Raw genomic sequence first — 24,528 nt, 5'->3', positions numbered from 1 at the left:
ATATTGGAGTAGCCTGGAGAGCCGGTGAAAGATAGCGCCATCAAGAATAAACCACAGACAACAACAGTAATTGTTTCAGCTTAAAAAACAAAAAAACAAAGACACAAAGAAACTTGAAAATAAATCTACAAAGACATCCATCTATTTTCTTAACCACTTACCGACTACAGCATCAGAGGGTTTGGAGCCTACGTCTGACTTTGGGAATAAAGGGTAGGGTATTTTGGGGTTTTTTTTGTTGTTGTTGTTTTTAAAGTACTGGGTATGAATTCTGGAATTATGTCAATCATCACAGTTGATTTTGTGACCACTGATCATAAAATCGAATCATGCTTGAGTCCCATGTGACCATTTGTGTCAAATTTAAGGAAATTTCCCTAAGGACTTCAAACGGCGTCTCCTTGACGATGACGGGACAAATGGATGGAAAATTCCTCTCGCTGGCTGTCACAAAGGCATAGCGAGGCAAAGAGGTGGCCACCTCTGGATTTGCCCTTGCACAACATTGAGGAGCTAAACAATGCAGAGGCACCTCTTCAATCACAAGAGGCAAATAAGGCAATAAGTATATAAAGGTTATGTACACTTTGTAACTATAAAGTGTAATAGCTGTCAGATGTGATTTAAATACATAACGACGGCATTTTGATTATACACACAAGCACTTGCATACACATTTAAGACATGAGACACGCTAATTCCATCTCTTAAAATGTGTCTATAGGTGAGACGCTTTGCCTTGATTGGTTGGAGGGCTTATGCCATTACAAACGAGCTGGCCTCGGTACTCAACTGAGCAGGGGAAAAAACCAAGGACAAACCAAGGTCATTTAAAGATACAGCGCTGTGCAGATGCATATTTGGTAAGTTTTACCGTTTATTGTAGTTTTATGAGCCTAAAGTGAACAATAAAGGGATCAATTGATGTGCTGGGTGTGTTTCACATTTCCTATGTCCGGTTTTTGCTATATTACTTTGTCTTTCTTAATAACAAGACTTTCATGTCCGGTTAATCTGGAGATGGAGTCTTTGCAAAGATCCATCTCCAGATTAACCGGGTTAGGGTTAGGTCTTCAGCTTGTTTAGTCCTCGGGTTGTACAGTTTGTACAGCCCGAGGACCCCATGTTTATTTTGTTTTAAAGGATACACGGCACACCAGGCTAAGACTCACTTTTTCCACTCATAGCTCTTACGAGTACTGGCGGCAGTCATAAATATTGTAAAAACATAAATTGCGCCCTGATGATGGCGCAGTTTATGTTTAATGGCAATTAAAGCTCTGGTCATGCATTTGTGTGCTGAATTTAATGGCAGCCCTTCCAGTTGTTGGTTCACCATCTCACCAAAGGACTCCAGGTATTCTCGAGCTCTTTTTCAGTCCAGTCCTTGCCCCTGACCATTTTCAGAGGAATATTTGTTTGTTTGTTGTTAGGCCACTTAGCAACACTGATGATTCAAGCAGAAAAAAGGCAAGAACCGATGCTGTGATTACACATAACAGACAACTTAGCAAATAACCAATTTTAACTCGTATTTGTAGGCACTTTATTCCTACCAGCCTGTCATAAAAACACACGTCTTTAGTCAAATCTATGACAAATCCCAAAGATAGTTTACCTGACATGAAATAGTATTTTTGTTCCAGCAAGGTGATTCCAAAAGAGCTGTTAACATGAAAGTTGATATATATAAAAACTAACTGCAACAGATGACGAGTATGTGAAAGTCATATCCTTTGGAATTAGAAAAACATCAGCAAAGACCTGTCACAGAACCTGCCTGAGCCTTAACATTACTGAAGCAGTGAGAACAAAAGGCAGCCAACATCCAAAGAAGAGCTTTGAAAGTCCTTCAAGACATCTGGAGAACTAATCCTGAAGACGATTTTTAAAAAATATGACAAGAAGTAAGAGTGTTCAGGATGCATTGAAGAATAAAGGTGGTAACACCAAATGTTAACTTTTGACCTCATTAGAATTACTGTTTTTTCTTTATTTACTCAGAAACACAGATGTTTGCACATTTTAATAAGTCAATTTCCATTATTTTGCTTACAAAATGTAAAGGAAGGAGGGGAGGATTGTGAAATATGGGCCAAAAATCAAACCAAAACTGCACATTACCACAAGTTTCCTTTTTTTAAATAGCAGTCAGACCCAAAATACACTGTGAATCGTGAGGGATCACAAATATCCTAACCGGCTGGGTCATACGTTACAGTTTCCTCTGTAATAATGTGGCAACAATAAACATCCTGTCATTAATGTGAACCAGCGTCAGATTAACATGTACTATCTCATCTCAACACTCTTTATCATCACAGCTATCTCCATAGGCCTATCTCACAAGCAGACCATCTGTATTTCCCTATAAAAGTGAGATGAATGATGTTAATCAGCACATGGGAGCTCTGTGCATCCCTCAGCTCCACCTTGTCCTGCTGTAATAAAGAAGACTGCCTGCCTGAATAATTACTCTCATCTGTCTAAGTCATATGAGCACAGAGCCGACGAGGGAAACAGAAAAAAAGAAAGCTTCGCCCAACGGCTTCTTTCTGGAAAACCGTGAAACAAACAACTCTATTTTTGCAAATTTGTTACACTTTACAACTCTTTATGTAAAAGAAAGTGTTGAGAGGAAGAGTTTTTACAAAAGGACTTTATTCAGCTGAAAACAAGATGTGGAGCTGTTAAACCAAACAGAATGACTTTAAAAATAAGACAGTAAAACTAAGTCACGTTAAACTTAAAAATGGGCCAATCAGAACCTCAAATGTGAAATATTCAAGAACTCAGAAGTACAAACGTACAGTATGAATGAAAACCATTAAAAACATATAATAGACAGCTGTTTGTCCCTTTTTTTAATGATTCATTTACACAGCATTTACTGCATCTTTTTTTCATAACTAATACAAAAAAAATCTTTCATTTAGGGAAACATATTGCCTTTTAAGCACTAGCCTCTTCTTTTTCTAACAATGTCTCTACCATCTTGGGTAAGAAAGCTTCCAGGAAATGAAAGAAGTCTTGAAACACTCCTGTCTTGTCGCTGCTCGGCTCTAACTTGAGCACTGCCCTTGTGCTTTCTGTTCCTCCCAGCATCTGGGGCTGAACATTAAACTCCAGGGGTTCCTTGAGCTCTGGCTCTTTTTCAATGATGAAAGCCGTAACCTGGGACTCCAGCTCCACACAGCTGCCCTCTGGCCTCGAGTCAGCATCTTTGATCAGCTCCCGTTTCACTTTCCTCCTGCCCGCCCACACTACGTGTTTTTGCATGCACATCCATGCCAGGAGCTCAGGCTTCCCTCGTCTCGCCATTCTTGGCTTTTTGCCTTGCGGCGACACCGAAGCATCACTGCCAGAAGACAGCGGCCTCTTGCCACCGATAACAACTGTACCCAGAGGGCTGGCTTCGATTTGGGCTTCAGCACCGTCAAAGCTGTCACTGAGTGACGATGTGACAGAAGCTTGTGTAGTTTCCATTTCCTCAGCAGAAATGGACGAGTCCTCGCCAAATACAGCATCTTTAGAGGGAGCGAGGTGACACTTGAGAATGTTTTTCAGTACTTCCTCCACAGCAGAGCAAACTCTCTGAAACCACAGCAGCCGGAAACCGTCTCCCGCTGCGTGCAGTTCGTCGCGCAGTCGTTCTGGGAGCGAGGCCGACTTGAACGGGATACTGATGGTCAGCTGCTCTGTTTTGCACGGTGTCGCTTCCCCATGTGGGCTAAATAAGCGCACCAGGCCCCACGGTTTCCCCTTAGTAGATTTTCGCTGATACTGCAGGCTGCGGCAGTACTTCTCAGCCTCTTGGCACTCCCTCTGAAAGCTGCGCTGACACCGTTCATTCAGGTTTCCTGCTACATTGTGGGAAAGCTCAAAGGGGTCTAAGAGGTTTAGGGGGCCAAGTTTGGGACGTTGCTGATGGGCCTTGGTGGACTGGTCCTCTTGCAAAGCATCGTCCTCTTTATTCTGACTGAGGAAATCTGTGATTGGAAATGAACGGCCCTCCCTAACAGATATAACACTACTTGCAAAATCAAACTTGGCATAAAAGGAGAAGAAGGCAGCCAGCAGGGTACCTGGACAGAGAAACGATTTGTTTAGAGCGAGCAAATCTCTGACTAACACATTTCTTTCTTTACATTTTAACTTTAACTTACAGAGCTGCTGAGTGTTCTTGCTGGGGGGAACAGCAATTGGCTGACTGGGGAAGGTGCAGTTCCAGCCTTCAATCACACACTCTTCCTCCTCACCTGCAATCAAGTTAATAATTATTAACACAGGTTAAACAGTTAATACATAAGCTAAAGTCACAGTATACATTATCTAAGTTACCTTTAATAGAAACGGTCATTTTAGTCTGTCTGCAAGACAAAATATATTAAGAAGTATTTTGTTTTTTATTAAAGTTTTTCTTTAAATTAAACAGTTAATTGTAAAAGTAGGGTCAGGTAACTCTCGGTGCTCATACACTCAGATTTGTTCCTCAGTGCAAGTGATGAGAGTTGAGGGAATTCAAACTAAACAGTAGTTTAAGGAAGAAAAATTTATTTATATAGCATATTTGACACCAAAGTGCTTTACACTAAAATAAATTCGAATAAACAGACACGCATTCACAGGGTTTACATGAAAAACCAAACAGTAATCAATCATCAAAACAGAGGTCCGGCAAAGTTTCCAAAAGCATAACAGAAAAGCTGTGTCTTTATTTTAGATTTAAAAACAGCCACTGAGGTCATTTGGGAGGTCATCCCATAATTTTTGGTGCAACTGCAACTTCTTTTTTTTTTTTCTCCGCCTGTCCCATTTGGTTCTTTAGCCATCAGAATTGTTGTCTGAAGACCAACAAGGATACCCAATGGATTTACTTTGCCAAATGGATCATCGTGGCATTGCCGTATTGGTCCATTTGGTCGATCTTTGTTTTTATTATTTATTATATTTTATTTTCAGATGTTACAGACGGGACAGACATGAGTGAGGGATAGGAAAGGGAGAAAGAAAGAGGAAGGAAAGGAAAAACAGAAGGGGAGAGGGACAGTGAGAAAGGGGGGGAGAAAAAAAATAAAAATCTCCTGGATCACCTGTTGAGAGAAGAATAGAAAACAAGCAAAAAAAAACAAAAAAACAAAAAAAACAAAGCAACATACTAAACACAACACCATCGCATTAATCTAGCTAAGTGTAAACAGCAGTAAATACTAAATATTCAATGTTGTTGTGCAGCACGCAGGACAGATGTGCTTCGAAGTAGCAGCCAAGAAAGGTGTAATTTGGGTCTACGAGCTGTGAACACCCGTGTGTACACCTGTGTGCATACCTGTGTGGATCAGCGTGCTTGCATTCCAAAGGTTTCTCCATGTAACGATCTGCTAGGGAGTGTGGGGGGGCCACAGCCCCGTCCTCCAGGGTGTGAAGCAGGTATGGAGGAGATCAAAACTCCAGACATCCAGAGGCCCCCAGAACACAAGAAACCATGGAAGACCAACAGAGGGGCAGCCGCGCCACTGTTCCAGTAAGAGCTGAGGAGAGTCCCAGATGAGGGTTCACTCAGCAGCCGCGGAGCAGAAGTCAGGGGGAGTTGCAGTGACGCGCCTGTGAGCTCCGCCGGCCGCCAGCTGTGCCTGAGTGACCGAGCCCCAGGCCGAGAGGCCGGGGGCACCCCACCCCCAAAGGGGCCCGAGCGAGCCCCAGGCTCCAGGCCCCGATAAGCGGCCGCCAAGGAGTGAGCCGGTGTGTACCCGGACGCCCACCCCCAGACACAAAGAACCACCAACGCACCGACACCTGAGGGAGTCCGCCACCGGCAGGGGAAGTGGTGGTGGGTGGAGATAGGCCTCCAAACCTTGGAGGGCCTGAGGTGTCCCCAGAGAGGTGGCGTCTGATACCCAACCTGACATATAGACACAGATATACAGGCACACACAGACACAAACATCCATTCCCCCCCTCATGCTCTCATATGCACTCACTCCACACTCAACCAACGTGGAGACAGACATAAAGAGACGCTGTACACACAATCACACTCCCCAAGCGTACTCTACAAACCGGGTCTAGGTACCCTTGCCCCTGGAGGGGGGAACTGCACCCAGACCCAGGTGGTGTTACCCTTTTCCCTGCGGTGGGGGGAGGCAGACCACCCTGACTCCGTAGCAGCAGGGAGGCCCCACACTCCAGACCGCAGTCGGACGGCCAACTCCACCTAGCCCTCCCGCTCCAGCAGGCCGCAGAGAATGGGGGTGGGAGAAGACTCCAAACCTCCCTCCACCCGCTCATTGTAATGTTGATGCATGTGTGTTCTAAGGTGCAATTAAAACCCAGGAGGGCATGGAGCTACCTGCCAGAGAGCAGCAGGTAAGCGCATGGTCCCTCCTGATAGCCCTCAATGTCTAAGTGTATTTAAAATTGAGAGGTGGGCAACGATGCCAGGGGTGAGGTGTACACCCTGATGGTAATTTGGACTCCGTGATTGTGCCCACCCCCAAGATCCTATATGTATGTGTAATGAGAGTGTGAATAATGTGAATGTCTAAGTTGTGGGATAAAATTGAGGCAGAGGCAGCCAGAAGGGGACAGAGGGGGGGGGGGGGGGGGGGGGGGGTAGCCTCCTCTGCACCCTGGTGACATACCCCTACTCCAAGGCCCTGCATGTGTGGGTGGTTGTGGTGGAGCGGGAAGAGAGAGGCAGCTGGAGATGCCTTCTCTGGAAATAAACTTCAACCACAGAGTGATTGAGAAGCAAACCTTAAAGATCTCCAGGGAGCGTATCCAACACGAGACAACAAACTGTGCCACTTTATACTGGACTCTGTAATGCACCAGAGCCAAAGCTGCCACCGCTGGAGGAACGTGACCTCGCTTTTTCGTCCTACTCAGTAATCAGCAGCTGCAGCGTTTTGGACTAATAGTAAACAGGCAAGGGATGATTGATTAACTTCAGCATATAGTTCATTACAGTAGTCCAGTTTATGTGTAACAAAGACATGCATAATCCTTTCCAGATCAGAAGGATTTTGTTTCTGAGCTCTTGATCTATTCCTTTGTCAAATTTCTCATTTTTGTCAAAGATTGTCTCAATGTTCTTAACCTGTGTTTTGGTACAAAAAGAAATCTTAAGGGGTCGTGAGCCGCTGAAGGAGCCATTAACAGTTTGACTCTCCCTAGGACAAAAACCCCCCGAACATCAAAATGGAAATATATACACGAGAATATATTTTTTCTCTTCCTGAAGCATTCTTCAGGAATCGTTCTCCAAGCTTCTTGAAGGACATATACATTGGAACTAACATTTACGAGGTGTGTTTGCTAGTCCCAAAAAATGTCTGTTAGCTACAAAAAACAAAACAAAAATAGACTGAGAAAAAGACAAGTAGTTTTTTTTTTACTTAAGTCAGAGGTAAAGCCGCGTGTTCAGCTTGGGGAAAGCAGATTGCTGTTTAATTACTACAGTTTGAAGAAAGAAATATAAGAACTTGAATGAGCAGAACAGATATCTAAAGCTTTGTTAGCCAAGCTGCAAAAAAGCCTTTTTCACTGAGCTGTACAAATCTAGGTATGCAGCCGTCAGGACCAGCTTTGTGATTTCCCAGAAAATCACATAAAATTAACACTGAGCAGAACTGAGTTCAGCTTATTGGTGCACCCACAAAAGCACCTCATGTGGACCCTTGGGTAAATTAACTGGCCACCTCTGACGATCACTAAATACTCACTGTTCTACCTCTACCAACCTCCGTGCATATTAATGATGATATTAACCAAAATTTTTCATTTGGATTCATCACTCCATCAGACCCATTGCCACTGGTTTTCAGCCCAGTTCTTTCTCCCTGTGCCTCCTTCTTAATAATGGCTTCTTGACAGCCACCCTTCTACTGAGACCATTTCTCATGAGGCTTCAGTGAACAGTAGGCAGATTAACTGGTCAGGTGCATCTCTCACATCCTGTGTCAGAACTTTGCTGGATTTTTTTCTTAACGACTTCAGATACTGTTCATCCGCTATAGATAGTTTTTTAGGCCTTCCACTTCTTCTTTTGCCCCCCCTTGTCCAGTCTGCTCATTTTCTAAGCAAACACTGTGCAGAGATAAACCAGGCTTTAAAATTAATATTCTGTTCATTTTTGTTCCTATTAAACAGTGTTATCTTTGGCATTTTTCATAGATTCAACTAAATAAAAAGAGAACAGATTATGTGTTTTTGTGACAGGCTGCTAGTAACAAAGTGCCTAAATTTAAAAATTGCTTAGTTGCTTGTTATGTGTAGACACAACACAGGTTCTTGCTTTGAATTAGGTGCCTTTTTCATCCTTGGATGACTCACAGCTCAGTTCTAAGTGACTTAATAAACAAAGAAACATTCCTCTGATATTTGTCAGGCACAACAACTGGATTGAAGAGGATTTAAAAAAGCAGCCAATGCCCAAGGAAGAGCTTTGAAAGACCTTAAGAAAGCCCAGAGAACTATTGCTCAAAACCACTTTAAAAATGATTAGCAAGTCTGGCTCCTTGGAAGCAAAATATAAAGAAATGAGGGGTGGCTCAAAACTTTTGCACAGTACTGTATTTAGTTGGTTAAGTATACAAAAATGTCCTTGTGTGAAGTGTAGAAGCAATGCAGCACTTACAGGCCAAGTCTTTGAGCTGATCCACTGTAGGGAGGACAGCAGGCTCACAGTTTTGCAAGAAGAAGATGATCAGCAGCGTGAGAGCGTAGTTGTTCAGAAGGGGACCGGCACCACTGGGATTACCTACACACCACAATGTGACAGCATTAGTAAGAAGAAGAAACGAATCAGAACACAGCCACAAGTTTTTTTGGGGGGTTTTGTCACCCGTTTGTTTACGCACTCGGACTGACGGTGACTCACGCAGCCATAACATCATTACAGTTCACTAATAAACCCGAATAACTGTTGTGCTGCTGTGACAACTGGAATAGAAGAACCATGGCTCAAGAGTAAAGGTAATCACCAGAAAGGCAATTAGTAGTGTCAGTGAGCAACATTCATTAAGATTTTAATATGAGTCGACACTGGCAATACAAGAAAAAAAGCTGTTTGTGTCGTCTTATTTCATCATAACAAGGTAATAAAATTGTAAAATCACTCTTCTCGCATCAGTGATCTAAGAGGCAGTGAAGTTCTACTGACATCTGTTGACCAGAAAATGAAATAACCACCTAAAATACAGAGGAAACTGAAACACGGGCATCCGTTTCAATGATCTTGTTTTAAGTTGCTGCGTCTTACCGGCAAGCTGCTTCTGCTTGGCCCAGTACCGGATCGTGTACACAAGAGGCCTCAGCCTTTCATCAATCCCTGAGCACAGCTGGAGGAAGCGGGTGTTTCTTACTGCTAGTCTAGTGAGGAAAAACAGCTGTTACGCTCACAGATAAAATAAAAACAGAGCTGAAGACAGCAGATGCTGCACAATATTGCATTCGCTCACCAACCTGTTATTAATGGTGATGTCCCCCTGCAGGTTAAGCTCACGGTGATGGAATTTGACAACGGGGAGACGAGCGCTGCTGACCACGTGGACTTTATGCACGCTGGGGACGCAGCGTTTCAGGATCATCGCCACGAGGTCGAGAACCTCAGCTGGAGCGGCTGTGGACAGGTCGATATCAGACAGTATAGAGTCCTCAGACCGCCCATCGTCTGACACGCCTTCCCCTGGCTGAAGAAAGAGGGAATCTCACCAAAGGCGTCTTCTTTATCGAGCTACATGTGTGATATTATGTGACCAAATGTGCGCATCGAACCTGTTCTGTGGTTGACTTGGCATGAGCCTGGAACACCTTGGTATGTTCTAGGTCTAAGAACAGGTCCAGGTCACATGAATGGATGCCAAACGTGTTGACAGATGAACCAAATGGGAGAATCTGGCTGTCTGCAAACCACCCAACATATGGCCACAAAAGTTAGAAAAACATTTCCTTCTGCTCTTTTCCCCTCACCAATATGCATGCAAGACCTGTGTACGGGTATTTACAAAGATCACCTGGGAAAAACTCTACAAAAATCTCCTGCATGAGTTGAACCAGCAAGCTTCGGGCATTCTTTTCATTTTCTCCCAGCTGAAATTGCTCAACAACATGCTGCATCTGGGCGTTCACCTAGAGGGGAACAAAGGGCAACACCGTAGTCCCTTTGTTAACAAACATATATGTTATAAGCTCGTCTAGTCTATTCTCAAAGCTGCATATTTTCGATTACACTAAACTTGTCTATTAGCAGAGTCGAGAGTTTCATTGCTCCACAAGCAAAGTGTATTTGTCATTTTTTAAAGACACACACATTTTAGCAAAGTTTAAAAGAGGATGCTTACAGACACCAACTGACACAAGTCGGGTTTAAGGCAGTCAAGAACTTGTTGGAGGTTCTCGGGATCGTTCTTCTTCTTGGGAATCAACTTGAAATTCTTCTTTTCCCGAGGTTTGACGCGCAGCTTCAGGCCTTTCAGCTTATGCTCAATACAGGACAGAGCTGCTTGGATGCTGTCTGTCTCGCTGAATTGCACGATGGCATACACACCCTGTGAGCGCAAAGGGATAAAGTCATGCTTTAATAGAAATGCAGTAATTTGGGGTTGCTTTAAGACTGTGCACATCTGGATCGGGTATAGTTGTCTGACCTTGTCTTTGTCAATGATGACATCTGCGACTGACCCAAACTGCTGAAAATACTCCGCTAAGTCAGTTTGGGAGATCTCAGGATTGATGCCACCAACGAACACGCTGTGGTCTTCCTGGGTCTTTCTAGTGGCGCGCACGCCACTCAGTGTCTGATGCTTCTTCCCTTTCAGATGCTGATCCAAACTTGCCGCTGTAGGACAAAAATAATGCTTCAGTAAAGTTCAGGTACGGGCTCTGGAACGGGGCAGATGCATCTCTCAGGTCCTGTGCCAAGTGTTTGCTGTATTTTTATTTTATTTTATTTTTTTAACTTTGAGACATTGAACATCTGCTACAGATAAGTGGGTGTTTTTTTAAGCCTGACATTTTTTAAGGACACACTGTGCTGGTTAATAGCTTTTTAAGAATCATCTTGTTTATTATTTTGTGCCTTTTAAATTGTGTTATCTTTGGCAGTTTTCATAGACTCAACTAAAGAAATGTGAACAAAATATATATTTTTGCAGCATGCTGCTAGTAACAAAATGCCCAAATATACAATTTAAAGATGGTTTATTTTTTTATTTTTGAATGAGCCAAAGGTATGCGTTAACCGGCATAATAACCAAAAGATTACTCTGAATATGGTCAGGTAAAACGACTGGACTGTAAATGAGTGAAAAACAGTCCATGTCAAAAAAACAAAACAAAACAAACAAAACCTTGAGGCTGGAGAACTAGTGCGCAACAACACTTTACAACATGGCAAGAACGTCTGGCTGCTTGGAAGGAAACTATAATCCTTCGGATCAAGACTTTTGCAGTGTTGTAGAAAAAATTACGAATTTTCTGAGTAATGTTAAACTTTAAAGCTACGGAAAATAAAGCAGACATAACTTAGTAATGTATGTGTAGTTTGCAAAGTGCGGTAACACTCATTAAACTTATGACGGAAATGACTGCAACGTTCAAACTGTAGCCGCAGTTTTATTAGTTATCTGTAAATTAAAGAAACTATTACATTCACAGCACTTCAACAGACTCGTATATGGTTGAGTTAGCTTCCGTTACTTACAGTTGGATAAATTGACGTTGCACAGGGTGCACTGAAACCCTCTCGGCGTTGTTTTTATGTCAATGTCCTCTGACATGATGTAAAGAATAAGTTATAACGACAAACGCAGGAAGCACAAAAATCGCTAGCCAAGTTTGAGGCCAACAACCTTCCACGCGCCTCAAATCTCCCTCCAGCGTCGACTCCGCGTTTGCTTTCAGTCCGTCACCAAACTCCGTCCGGGTTGCTCCCATGTTTTTAATCATACAGTTCCTCTTAGCTTTTGAACTAGAGCACTCACTGTAGCAGGCATAGTCTATGGAAGTTTATTTATAAAGGGGTGGCATTGAGGCCATAGAGAAACGCTAACATTAATTTAAAAAAAAAAAGAAATTTTTTAAAATTTGTCCAATTTCACTTGAGGTCTCTAAAGTAGAATTATAAAATGCATCATTTTAAAGCCAATTTATTTCAGCTTGAAACCTTTAAGCCTTTCACTTAAGGTGAACTGTAAACCTACTGCAGAATAGAGCTTAAATTACAACCTCTGAGGTAGTTACAGCAGAGGTCTCAGGACACATTTAATTAAAACATTGTCACAAAGCCCACTATGATAACAGGCTAAACATACTATTATTTTCTTTATCACTAATTCTATTACACTAATAACTATTTGAGTTATAAACTGTGTTTACTTCTAACCTGATCATCTATTTACCAGCTGAACCCAATATGTAGATGCATTCAAAAATTGTGATTTAAACATTTTTTAATAAAATAAAAACAATTTCCACACATTTTCTAATGTAGAAAAAAATTTAATAACCAATTTTTTGAACCATAAAGTATTTGCAGAATCAGTGAAGAATAATACAGCTTGACACCAAATGATTAAAAACAAAGATTCCCTGCTGAACTCAGGCAAAGCTTTTTCACTATAAAACTATGGACTACAAAGCATTACAATCTTAAAAAAAAAAGAGAGAGAGAGAGAGAAAAAAAGCCACAAGTACAAAAATAGATTATCATTAAAAAGGTACTGATGTGTACAAATACATCTATTTGTTTGCTGATCTTCCTCTGCGGGTTTTAGGCTGCGTTTTGGCTTCAACGTTTTTCTCTGGGTTGTTTGCAGGTTCCACTTTGGCAGCAGTCTTCGCCCCTCGTCCGACTCTCTTAACAGGTCTACTGTCAACAGCTTTATCTGAGAGATCCTCCTCTTCAGTTTTGTTGGCATCATTTGACACATTTTTGCTTTCACTGTTGACTTGGTCTGCAGCTTTAGACTTCTTACCTCGCGCTGCTTTTACAGGTGTCGCCTTTGGAATCTCAAAGACTTCCAAGTGTGATTTCCACTTAACGCATCTTTTGGGCATCTTTGCGTTGCTCTCAACAGCTTCAGGATTCTTCTGATCAGTAGTCGTCGTAGGCTCTTCTGTTGTGGACTTGAATGCTCCCCGTCTTCCCTTTCTTGCTGGTTCCACTGACGTGGGAGCAGGCTCGGAAACCAAAACTGTGGATTCTGTGCTGACCTCCTCAGGAGAAACAGTTGTACCTCTGCGGGCTCTCTTGGCTGGAATGGCTTGTGAAGTCTCACATTTAGCAGAAGCCCTCACTCCCCTTGACCTGCTAGTTTTCATAGACGAGGAAAGTGGCTCAGCGTTTTTCGCCTCCTCAGCCTTCGGCTTGTGTTCAGGACTTTCGGCAGTGGCTTTAGTTTCTTCGGCAGCTGGTTTTCCCCTCCTGCCTCGTTTGGGTTTATTTTCTGTGCTGAGAACAGGGACCTCTTGGACCTCAATGGATTCCACACTCTCTGTGTCTTGTTTTGCTTTCCGCCCTCCTCTTCTGGGCTTCGTGGCCACACTGGCCTGTTCGCTTATCTGGGCTGGTTCTGTTGTTTCTGAAATGACCATTTTAACAGTTTGGGCTTCTGTTAATTCCGTTTGGGCCTCCTCAGACTTTCTTGTTAGTTTTATTTTTTTAGCAGGCTCATTCATCTTTTCTTCATCCTGTTTGGCATTTCTGCCCCTCTTTACTCTGGCTGGAGGCTGAGACTGCTCATTCGTCTCCACTGCTGCCTGCTTGACCACCTCTTCTGTCACCTCATTCTGTTCAGCGGTATCCTGTCTTGCCTTTCTCCCTCTTCGTGGTTTTCCAGCAGTGGGAAGAGTGGTCTTCTGAGGCTCAGAGTTTTCCACTTGGCTCTGTTCCCCACTTGCTGTTTCAACCGTTTCAGGCTCTGGTTGAGCTGGCTTAACAGGTGTTTGTTTTGCTCTCCTCCCTCTGACTGGCTTAACAACAGCTTCTTCTGTCTGGAGTGCAGACAGACTGGTGTTTATCAGAGACGCTTGGGCACTGGCATCAGCGGAGGTCTCAGAGGTGCTCTCCTGAGACTTTGCATTTCTGCCTCTTTTTGTGTGTCTAGCTGCAGGTGGCGCTACAGCTTCCATTTTCTTCCCTCTTCTTTCTCCTCTCGCTGGAGTAGGCACAATGGGATCTTCAGCAATTTCAGCTGCCTCTTTTTTATCTTCAAGTTCTTCAGATTCGGCCTGTTTTGCTCTTCTGCCTCGGACAGATTTCTTCTGAACTGAAGCTGGTGTCTGCACGTGAAGTAAGCTTTCAGCTTGACGTGCTTGGACAACAGTTTCCATGGCATCAGATTTGTTTTCATCAGCTCTGCCTGGCAACACCTCAGGCTGGTCACTGCAGGCTACATTTGCATCTAATTTAAACAAGAGCAAGATAAAACAAGGGGGAGAAAATTATACATAAATTATAAACATACATATGATAAAAATGAAATAACATAATGCAACATGCTCAGTTATTAGTTATACTTCCTAAGAGAAGGCACTAAATAATCTAAAGTGTTATACCTGGTGTATCTTGGGGAACATCCTCAGTTGCATTTCGTTGCTGTGACTTTTTGGGTTGCTTAGCTCTTCTTCCTCGCTTGGGCACAGCACTTTCATTTGCTTTCTCCTCAACATCAAGTGGGTGGCTCTGAACACGCTCAGCTTCAGCAGCAACTTCAGGCTCATCAGAAGACTGCTGTGCACTTCTACCCCTTTTTGGCTTAGGAGCAACTTTGGGAGAAGGAAGGTGATTCTCTTCTGCTGACAGCTCAACAGCTGTCTTCGCATTTCTGCCTCTTGTCTGTCTAACAGCAGGTGGTGCTGTAGCTTCAGTTTTCTTTCCTCTTCTTCCTCTGGATGGAGCAGGGATTACAGGCTCTTCCTGTTTATCCTCAGCTGCTTTAGATTCCACCGTTTTTGCCCTTCTGCCTCGTACAGATTTCTTCTCATGTGCAGGATCTGCATTCACAGCAGTCTTCACCTCAGCTTCCTCAAGAAGTACTGCATCTGCCTGAGAGACCGTTTCCATGGCATCTGATGTTTTATTATCATCATCATCATCATCATCATCCAAAAGGAGAGAGAGAGAGGGGGGAAAGAAACAGTTTAACGCTGAATCTGTGTGGAGGCTGATATGTTTTGACAACATTACAAAAGAAAGTCACACTGATCAAACCCTTTTCAAGTCCACGCTCCCAAGAACAAACATTTAACAGTTTTAGTTAACCTAACCCACCTTTTACCACGTTTGCACTGCTGTCGAGAGACATCTGAGCTTCACCCTGCTAAAAATAGAACAAAACCAATTTGGACAATGAGGTCTTGTTAGAAAACTAAACCATGCACACCAAACAACTTTCTAAAACCAGGGATTAGAGGCAATGGCATTGATAAGAGTTAACTCAGTAACAGACAGATGTTCAGACTTTTTTGGTGGGCATGTATTTTGTATGAATACTGAATGCATTACCTCCTTTGCCTCTGGTTGTACTGTGGGCTCAGTCAGTGGCTCCTCCATAAGTTCTTGAAGTCCCTCGAAGTCCTCCACTGGAGCATTACCCCTCAGCCTTGGCGACTTCATGAGTCTCTTGAGCCCGAAATTCGCCTCAACAGGTTCGCCTTTCTGTCTGGGAGTTCTCATGAGCCTCTTCACGCCAACCACATCTTCGACAGGAGCACCTTTCTCCACAGGTGTCTTCATCACTCTCTTGACTCCAGTGAGGTGAACCACTGGAGAGCTTTTTGGAGTTTTCATGCCTTTTGCGTCAGATTCTTGCAACTGTGCTGGCGTCTGCAGAAGCTCCTTACCACCACCCAAACTGGCATCACCAGCTTCTGGGACTTCGGGGGTCTTCAGAATCTTCCCTTGAAGGTCTTCAAGCGGTTCAGCCTTCTCCTTTGGAGTTCTAAATATTCTCTTAACCCCAGTGAAGCACTCTTGCTGTTCAGGCTTCTGTTTGGGAGTCTTCAGAAGATTCCCTCTGATGTCCTCTAAAGGTTCGGCTTTCTGTCTCGGAGTCTTCATGATCCTCTTGACTCCAGTGAGGCACTCCTGTTTTTCAGGCTTCTGTTTTGGAGTTTTCAACAGCTTCCCTCTCAAATCTTCAACAGGCTCAGCCTTCTGTTTTGGCGTTTTCATGATCCTCTTAACTCCGGTCAGAGAATCTGGTAATTCTGGCCTCAGTTTGGGAGTTGTTACAGTGGACACCTGCAAATCTGCATTCTGCCGTTCACTTGACTCTGACTGAATCTGGCCGATGAAGGTGGCGTCTTGATCTTCATCAAGGAGGCGTTGGACTGCCTCATTGTTGTATCTTCTGCCTTTTACTGCAGATGTAACACTCAGCGGAGATACTATCATCTCACCTGTAAATAAGTCATATTTTTGTTTTCCTTTATAACAATTTAATGTCCCAGCCAGCTTATTTGGACTATGCAGAACTCAAGATTCACTACCAATCAAAACACCACAAATACACAGCTTACCTGGTTCCTCTGGTGTGCTCAGCACAGATGGCTCCATCACAGATGCGCTCTGACCTCCAGCTGGTGTCTTTGTGACGCTGTTATCATCGATTAAAGACTTCCGCTTCCTTTCGTTTACAGGAGTTTTAAACATTTCAGAAATACCTGAAATCAAACAGCACAATGTAAGAAGGCACAAAACTGAAATTGGCCACAAGTTTCACCACCTGCTGCGGATGAAGGAGAGGTGCTTACCAGTCAAGTCTTCATCCATTTTCATGTTCTTTTTGAAGAGTGCAACATTGGTGACCACTCTTGGTGCAGCACCAGTTGGCTGCACAACGGTCTGTCTGTGTGCTCTACCAACAACAATGGTGGCGGGCGAGTCTGCATGTCCAGTGCTCACGTAGCCCTTCAGATTTCTGGCAGGTGTCTGATTGGTGTTTTGGAAAGACAAGTAGATTTGATAAAGATCATTATAAAGATTCAGAACAACAGACGCATAAACATAAAACATAACTGTACTTGGTACAATATGTACCTGTGGTTTGGGCACTGCTCTCTTCTTAGGCTTTTGGCCAATGGTTTTTTTAAGTGGAGCAACAACTTGAGCCTTAGGTTGACCAAATTTCACAATGTGCGCCCAAGGATTGGAGACTGGATGGACATGAGAGAAAAAAGAAAGAAAGAAAACACACAAAATTAATCTTCTCATTCTCATCGTGATCATCAGATTTCTTTTTCCACAACAACTGCATTAATTAATTATAAACAGCTTTGAAAGATTAAATTAAATTTACATTTTTAAAGATGATAAAAAGAAAATGAGTAAAACAAGTAGCTTTCAGCTACTCCCACTAATGACCTTCATTCTGACTGGAACTGACAGATTTCTAGTGCTGGGAACAAAAACCAAGAGTTGAAACCAGCTATCAAACATTTCAGCACTTATCATACCTTTTATAGATGCTCTTGAAATGCCACTTCTTCTGTGCATCTTTACTGCACTCTTCGCAGCACCTGGAGTCTTCTGCGAGGTGCTTTTCCTTCCCTTGTGTGTTTTAGGGGTGACGGTGGGCAAAAGAACCTGGTCAGTGACCTTGTCGGCTTCAGCTATTGGAGAGGGTGTACTAATTTGTGACACAGAAAATCGCCCCTTGACTGTGGGGGTCTGAACTCCTGAATTAGTGGGAGTTTTAGCTGGTGTAAGGACGACAGTAGGGACACTTTCCAGAGAAGTACCAGGCAAACCCACAGTTGCCCTTCTTTTTCCAGCAGGAACTTGCTCGTGGGGAATCTGCCCTGGGGCTGAAGCCCTGCGTTGAGTTTTCTGCTGTTCATTGGTTTTAGGAGTTTCCACTTTAGGAGGAGATCTTCCTCTTGCAGGAGATGGGCTCTTGGATTTTGGTGATTTATTCGCGGTTGCTTTAGGAGAAGCAGATCTAGATTTGGGTGATTTATTGGTAGGAGAAGCTGCTTTGGGAGACGGGGACCTGGACTTGGGTGACTTGGGCGACTTCTTCGCGGGAGACGGGGACCTGGACTTGGGCGACTTCTTCGCGGGAGACGGGGACCTGGACTTGGGCGACTTTGCAGGAGACGGGGACCTGGACTTGGGTGACTTGGGCGACTTCTTCGCGGGAGACGGGGACCTGGACTTGGGCGACTTGGGCGACTTCTTCGCGGGAGACGGGGACCTGGACTTGGGCGACTTTGCAGGAGACGGGGACCTGGACTTGGGTGACTTGGGCGACTTCTTCGCGGGAGACGGGGACCTGGACTTGGGCGACTTCTTCGCGGGAGACGGGGACCTGGACTTGGGCGACTTTGCAGGAGACGGGGACCTGGACTTGGGTGACTTGGGCGACTTCTTCGCGGGAGACGGGGACCTGGACTTGGGCGACTTCTTCGCGGGAGACGGGGACCTGGACTTGGGCGACTTGGGCGACTTCTTCGCGGGAGACGGGGACCTGGACTTGGGCGACTTCTTCGCGGGAGACGGGGACCTGGACTTGGGCGACTTCTTCGCGGGAGATGCTGCCTTGGGTGATGGTGATCTGGATTTGGGAGACTTCTTCCCAGAAGTTGGAGTCTTAGGAGAAGCCATTTTCTTGCTCGGTGATTTCTTAGGTGATGGTGTTTTTGTTTTTGCAGGACTTTTTGCACGTGGGCTGCCCTCCTATGGAAAACAATATGTTTTAAATAAGTGTTTAACATTCCAAGTATACTGTCACTTTAAACTGCCCATTCTTACTTTTAGCAAGCCGATGACGGATGCTCGTCTAAGCAGTGACTGCTTGGGTCTCAAGAGAGACAAGCTCCTCCGTGGGGTAGCCCCCTTGCGTAATGGAGAGTCAGGAGGCAACCGTTTGTCAAACAGCTCTGGGCTCAGGTAACCTCCAAAGGAAACGCGTTTCCTCTTCGCTTGCTGTTTGGGCACGTCTTCTCCGAGTTCTCCACTCTTGCGTTTTTTGGACACTTCTTTTCCTATGAAAACAAAATATGCTCGTACATTAGTATCAAGCTACCAGAAGTGTACAATATCAATTATACAGCCACACCCAGAAATATTATAATTCAATTTTGAGCAGGAAAACCTTTTCCAGCTGAATTCCTGGGTGATGCCTTTGTTTTTTCTTCTTGGTTCTTGGTCACTGGAGTTTTGCCAGGTGACATTTCCTTACTCCTCCTCCTCGCAGGCGACTTGGGTGTTTCAGCTGTAATTTGCTCAATAACCTCATTTACAGTAAACTTCTGAGGAGTTGCGCCATCTCTTTTCCGAGGTGAAGCCGTTTCAATCACGCTGCCATTTTCAGCCTTTTCTGCTCTGGGTTCAGCCGTCTCAGCAGCTGGAACCTTCGCTTGCTTCCTCACAGACGCTGGGGTTCCCCCGTTTGTACTTCCAGGTCCAGCTAGAACTTCACTTTTCTTAGGAGTGCTTTTTCTCTCAGTGAAAATGGCACTACCTTTTCTGACCGAATTGGGTTTTGGAGAGGCGACCTTTGAGGAAGGCGTTGCAAGCTGACTGGCACAAGATTTTCGAGGGGTCTTGACATCCAGAGATTTTTTGATCATTTGATACAGGTCGCTGAAGGGGGAGTTGCTCTTGCCTTGTAGCAGGCTATCATCTGCCTTGGACTCCAACTCTCCGGTTTTCTCCAAGGAACGCTGAATATTGTCATGGCTGGCTCCATCTTTAAGACAAGTATCTTAAAAAAAAATAATAAAACAAATCAGTCAGTGGCTGTTTAGCTGCTTGTTCTGCAAGACCATTTACAGCTTTGGTTACATGGGTCTGCTTATTTTCAGACATATTTAGTAAGTGTACGCTGCTTCACATAGCTACATTGCTAAAAACGACTGTTTCTAAATAGAAATCACACCTGATGACACTTCAGAGAATCTCTTTTCTCCTTTTTCCACAATAGGGGTGTCACCCACTTGCTGGTCTTGAAGAACCTAAGAATAAGACGCCCCCATTAGTAAAACAATCCAATTTATTAGAAAGGTAATAACTTTTTTAAGAGAGTTGTGGAAGGCTGAAATAGAGTGGTTTAAAAGGAAAATAAATAAATAAAATTACCTTGAGGGTTTCAGGTTTGCCTCCAATGGCAGACCTCTTCTTTGGCGTTTGTGCCGGAGGATACTCAAACCTGAAATAATCAAAAGCAAAGACATAGAAGACGCCCTTTAGGGTAACCATGACAATGCTAACATGGAGACACTAAGTACAGGACTGTTTCATTTCCACTGCAAGCAGTATAATCTATGAGCTCTTAAAATATGTTAAACACATCAGAAGATTCCAATTACCCACCACTTTTCTACAAGATAGATTATCTCATTTTTATCTCTACATGAAAAACAATAAATTAACTCCAGTGCTGCTCACCTGAATTTGCATTTAGCAATAATAACCAACAAACCAATACCATGTTAACTGAAACGGCCAACACAGATTTCATATTAGTATAGAGATTGAAAATGTGACGTCACTCAGGGGTAAAACCGCAAATTCTGGGAACTCGTGGCAAGAGGTACTAGCGCACGCAGGCTTTCAATTGAAATCAGTTATACAGCGATAAAAAGAAACACAAAAAATGGCAGGAAGCTGTTGTATTATTAACTGCAATAGCCGGTCGCATGACAGCCACGGAAAGCCGACGGGTAAAGAGATCGGTTGTTATCGGATTACGTCGTTGAAGAGAAATTGTTCGAGCCATGTTTCCGAAGTAACAAAGAGGCGACTGGATTGCAGCCATTCAAAGACAAAATATAACGTCCCAGAACACCAGCTCACAGGTTAGTCTGCTCCAAGCATTTCCACAAAGGTCAGTCTGCTGTTGTAGTTAATGCGTCATTTTTATCACATAATTGGTGATATAGGTTACAAGCAAGTCTGGCGCTGAACAGAAATTGTCGCGCTATGCTCCTTTATTTATTGTGCATAAATAGTAAATTGTCCTGACACAATATTGCGTTTCGCTTCTGTTATTACCATGGTACACTGACAAAAACATATACTTTTATTCACAGGACAAAACTGTTGTTTTGTATCACTAATTGCCCAGTACGATTACAGCATACAATATTATTGTCACTGCTACATTTCTGTAATGAACCAGAAATTATTTCTTCTACTAATTAATTACCGTTGAGCTCAAAGGTCCTATTAATAAACTGTTAGCGAATGTGTATTTATGAAGACGATTTGTGAGACTGGTAAACTTTTGATATGTACGATGGTCTTTACTTTCTACACGGTGCATTTCAAGGTCCTGCACCCATCCGTCGGTAAACTGTACCTGGGCTTGTTGCAGTGACCTGAAGTTACTAAACTTCACGAGTGTATGCACGCACTCAAAGAACCGTATAATTATAAATATGAGCGTGGTGTAGTTGGGCAACACGCTAACGTATTTTGTCCCTCTGTGTGCTCGTAAGGGTCTAACACTTTCACTGGTTTGATTTTTTTCCTCGTACCTTTTCTTTGACTTTTCATTAAGTCTGTCTTTGCACGGACCGGCATTGTTCTCCTTCGTTTTGTGCATACCTTTTTGGGGGGCAAAGAAAAAGCAAGAATTTATTGGAACCGAAGAATGAACGTTTTGCGGTGCTGCAAATGTTTGCATTTGATGCAGGTATTTGGATTGTTTTGCCACGAGTTACCGGCATGCAATGCGCGAAAGTCACGTGGTCTGTCAATCTCTATTGTTGGGCTTAAGCATTACATTCGGTTTCAGCGGGTTCCTCACATCCTTGACTTTTTGCAGGTTGCATTTCAGAGATTAGACTTCTGTTCCAACAACACACGCAACTTGAATGCCCTTTACCTCAGCGTTTGTCTAACGGCTTGTGAAAAAAGGTTGTTAAAATGTTTCTTTCAGACCACACTCACCTGAAAGAACGGTCGATAATGGTTATAACATCTCCATGCTTCAAGCGCTCAGACTGCTGCAAAACCTCGCCATTGACAAGCGTTGGATTTGCTGAGCTTAAATTGGTCAAAATGACCTGGCAGAAAGACAGAGCGAGAGAGAAACACCACATGAACAATGAAAACATTTCAAAGCAGAAGCACAACTACATGATTACACAGCATCTAAGCAAACATTCCCCACAGCAATCATTTTTTAAATATCGGCAAACTAAGGCCATTAAAGCAGTCACACTCCTTGTATTTTCTTACCTCTTTATTCTCATTCAAGTCAATCCGGCAGTGCTCCTTGGAGACTTGAGGAAGCTGAATACGAATATCACAGTCAGGCTTCCTGTAAGGTCACAAGCAGAAGGCATTCAGCTGCATGATAAGTGGAACCTCTTCATATTTACATGTAACTGGGAGCTGATCTTTAAAGGCTCATGAAGAAAGACTGATTCTTATAGAGCGCTTTTCTACTCTCACGGAGTACTCAAAGCGCTCTATACAACATGCCTCATTCACCCAATCATACCCATTCTCACAAGCACTTTATTTATACATAGTGCTTTCTAACGACATTCATACTCCGATGGACCCATCGGAGAGCAAGTTCGGGTTAGTATCTTGCCCAAGGATACTTGACATGCAGACTGGAGGAGCCAGGGATCGAACCACCAACCTTCCGATCAGTAAGTGACCAGCTCTACCTCCCTGAGCTACAGCCGGTCAGATGGTGCAAAACTGATGTGGATTTTCTTGAGAGCTTTGATCTAACAATGTAAAGTCTACTGTATATGAGAACAAACATAGTTTCTTCACTTCAACAGCTTAACAGTAAAGTTTTTATAGCCCATCACAATCGCAACATGAGAAACATTGATGAAGTGTATGCGTTTTCTGTAGTACACGAGGGTGTCTTACATGTATGAACACTACTGTAAGTGGGATTAAAACAGAAGGTAAACAAAGGCCAACTCTACCAACCTTCCAAATAAACATGCTGCAGTCAGAGGAAATTCAGTCCCATCTCCTCCACTCCGCTTAATCACGACAATCTTACCGTGCAACGGCATTTTCCCAACGTTACCTGGGAACATTACGAAACACAAGTGTCAGCAGCGAAAGGCACAGTCAAATCCACATTAGACAATCAAACTTTAAATGTTAAATAGCATTTAAATGTAGTTCCAAGCCGAGGAAAGACATTTACTAGGCGGCAACATTGTATTCATACCTAACGATGACATTTAGCTATTTTTTTTAAATTTGGTTTATGACATTTTAGGTAGTTTTAGTTTATTCTACACTTCTTTTTAACTCTATGTAGGATTAATCTAATCCTAGATTTGTTTTGTATTTCTATTACAAACCAGCAGGACCGTTGTTCCTCAGTAAAGCGCTAGCAAACGTTTTCCCAGTATCCCACGTGCATGGTGGCCTCGACTGTAGTTTTCGTCTTGCCAGAAATACATAGCTAGCTGTAAGTTTGATTGTTTTTTTATCATTTACTACATTCTCTAGTTAAAAAAAGAAAAAACGTGTATCGTTATAACGCCACCGTTAAAAAAACTTAATGTCGGGTCGCCACTTGTGTTACACGACTTATTAAACTCTAATATAACGGTCGTTTAGGACTATCGTATCCTCACCTGAAAGTCACTTTGCAGATGCGTGAAATCCTGGGAAATCCATAAACATAGACAAGGATACAACGAGGACTTTAACTACACGATCATATCAGCCTAAAGTTAAAACGACAATCTGCCATGCCGACGACTACCTAACGTAAGCAACCTTCAACAGCGGTCCCTTGTTGTCCGTCGCCTGGTCCAGGGAAGTGTTGTGATATCAATCCGCCAGACTTAAACGCACTCGGTCGCCCCACTAAAACTTGACTTCACTTGTGTTTTGTAATGAAATGCGTGTAATATTTTGTCATACTAGGTTTGTCATGCACTGTGTATTTGCTCTGATCAAATTGAACTCGCGTTTAGACAAAAGGGACTATTTTGTTTACAAATTTGGCGGAACAATATCACATCGGTGAATGGATGGGCATTTGAAAATATTTGAAATTCCGCGCGAAGCATCGTGATTGGCTCAGACGTCATCGTTTCGTAAAATGGGTGGGGCTAGTAGCGCAGCGTAAACTTCTCGAAGCAGCACTCTAAGCGCCCAAGTAGGCTATTTAAAGCTCAGCAGCATATTCAGTCCACTTTGATGCAAATAAATACAAAAATAAAAAGTTACTAGTACTTACCTTTTTCATTCACAGCAGCTCCACAATGGTGAGAAATACAGTCTACACAATACCATACCATACCACCTTTATTTATAAAGCACTTTAACATAAAACCAGAGTTCACAAAGTGCTGTACATGCTAATAGCATAAGTAAAGAAAATTAAAATGAGATAAGATAAAATAAATAACTAAAAAACTAAAATAAATTGAAACATGTTAAAACAAATTGAGTCAACCCCTCTAATCAATGCCAAAGTCTTCAGCGAATAAATATGTTTTAAGAAGACTTTTAAATTCAGAGAGAGAAGAGGCCTGCCTAACATGCAAGGGTAGATCATTCCACAACTTTGGAGCAACTAC

General features: G+C 43.2%; 2 protein-coding genes across 15 annotated transcripts; both read right to left on the bottom strand.

Annotated features, from left to right (window-relative positions):
* Nucleotides 1-2,644: 2,644 nt before the first annotated feature.
* On the bottom strand, nucleotides 2,645-11,929 carry tut1 (terminal uridylyl transferase 1, U6 snRNA-specific). The gene is made up of 10 exons (XM_026178909.2): nucleotides 11,705-11,929; nucleotides 10,650-10,840; nucleotides 10,344-10,550; nucleotides 10,017-10,131; nucleotides 9,778-9,905; nucleotides 9,466-9,692; nucleotides 9,263-9,372; nucleotides 8,639-8,761; nucleotides 4,167-4,259; nucleotides 2,645-4,085 (listed from the first exon to the last, which is right to left on the bottom strand). Exons 1-10 carry the CDS (start codon nucleotides 11,778-11,780, stop codon nucleotides 2,953-2,955), a joined length of 2,403 nt encoding a protein of 800 aa, XP_026034694.1. The 5' UTR covers nucleotides 11,781-11,929; the 3' UTR covers nucleotides 2,645-2,952.
* Nucleotides 11,930-12,480: 551 nt separating this feature from the next.
* Nucleotides 12,481-23,747, bottom strand: mki67 (marker of proliferation Ki-67). Of its 14 annotated transcripts, XM_080305179.1 has the most exons (18): nucleotides 23,575-23,747; nucleotides 22,910-23,012; nucleotides 22,193-22,274; nucleotides 21,902-22,017; nucleotides 20,087-20,156; nucleotides 19,887-19,962; nucleotides 19,101-19,712; nucleotides 18,758-18,990; nucleotides 18,474-18,682; nucleotides 18,348-18,428; nucleotides 17,461-18,278; nucleotides 17,045-17,160; nucleotides 16,759-16,936; nucleotides 16,525-16,668; nucleotides 15,509-16,404; nucleotides 15,275-15,323; nucleotides 14,560-15,072; nucleotides 12,481-14,405 (listed from the first exon to the last, which is right to left on the bottom strand). In XM_080305179.1, the coding sequence occupies exons 2-18, from the start codon at nucleotides 22,996-22,998 to the stop codon at nucleotides 12,742-12,744; spliced, it is 5,946 nt and encodes a 1,981-aa protein (XP_080161305.1). In that variant the 5' UTR covers nucleotides 22,999-23,012; nucleotides 23,575-23,747; the 3' UTR covers nucleotides 12,481-12,741. The 14 variants fall into 14 exon arrangements, with proteins under 14 accessions (XP_080161305.1, XP_080161297.1, XP_080161301.1 ...); XM_080305171.1 differs by having other exon boundaries at nucleotides 17,461-18,077; nucleotides 18,111-18,682; XM_080305175.1 differs by having other exon boundaries at nucleotides 17,461-18,041; nucleotides 18,111-18,682.
* Between the last annotated feature and the right edge of the window lie 781 nt (nucleotides 23,748-24,528).

The sequence above is a fragment of the Astatotilapia calliptera genome, chromosome 8 (genome assembly GCF_964374335.1).
Source record: "Astatotilapia calliptera chromosome 8, fAstCal68.1, whole genome shotgun sequence".
Classification (NCBI taxonomy): domain Eukaryota; kingdom Metazoa; phylum Chordata; class Actinopteri; order Cichliformes; family Cichlidae; genus Astatotilapia; species Astatotilapia calliptera.
The sequence above is the reverse complement of the archived record's forward strand: the minus strand, read 5'-3'. Positions and strand labels throughout refer to the sequence as shown.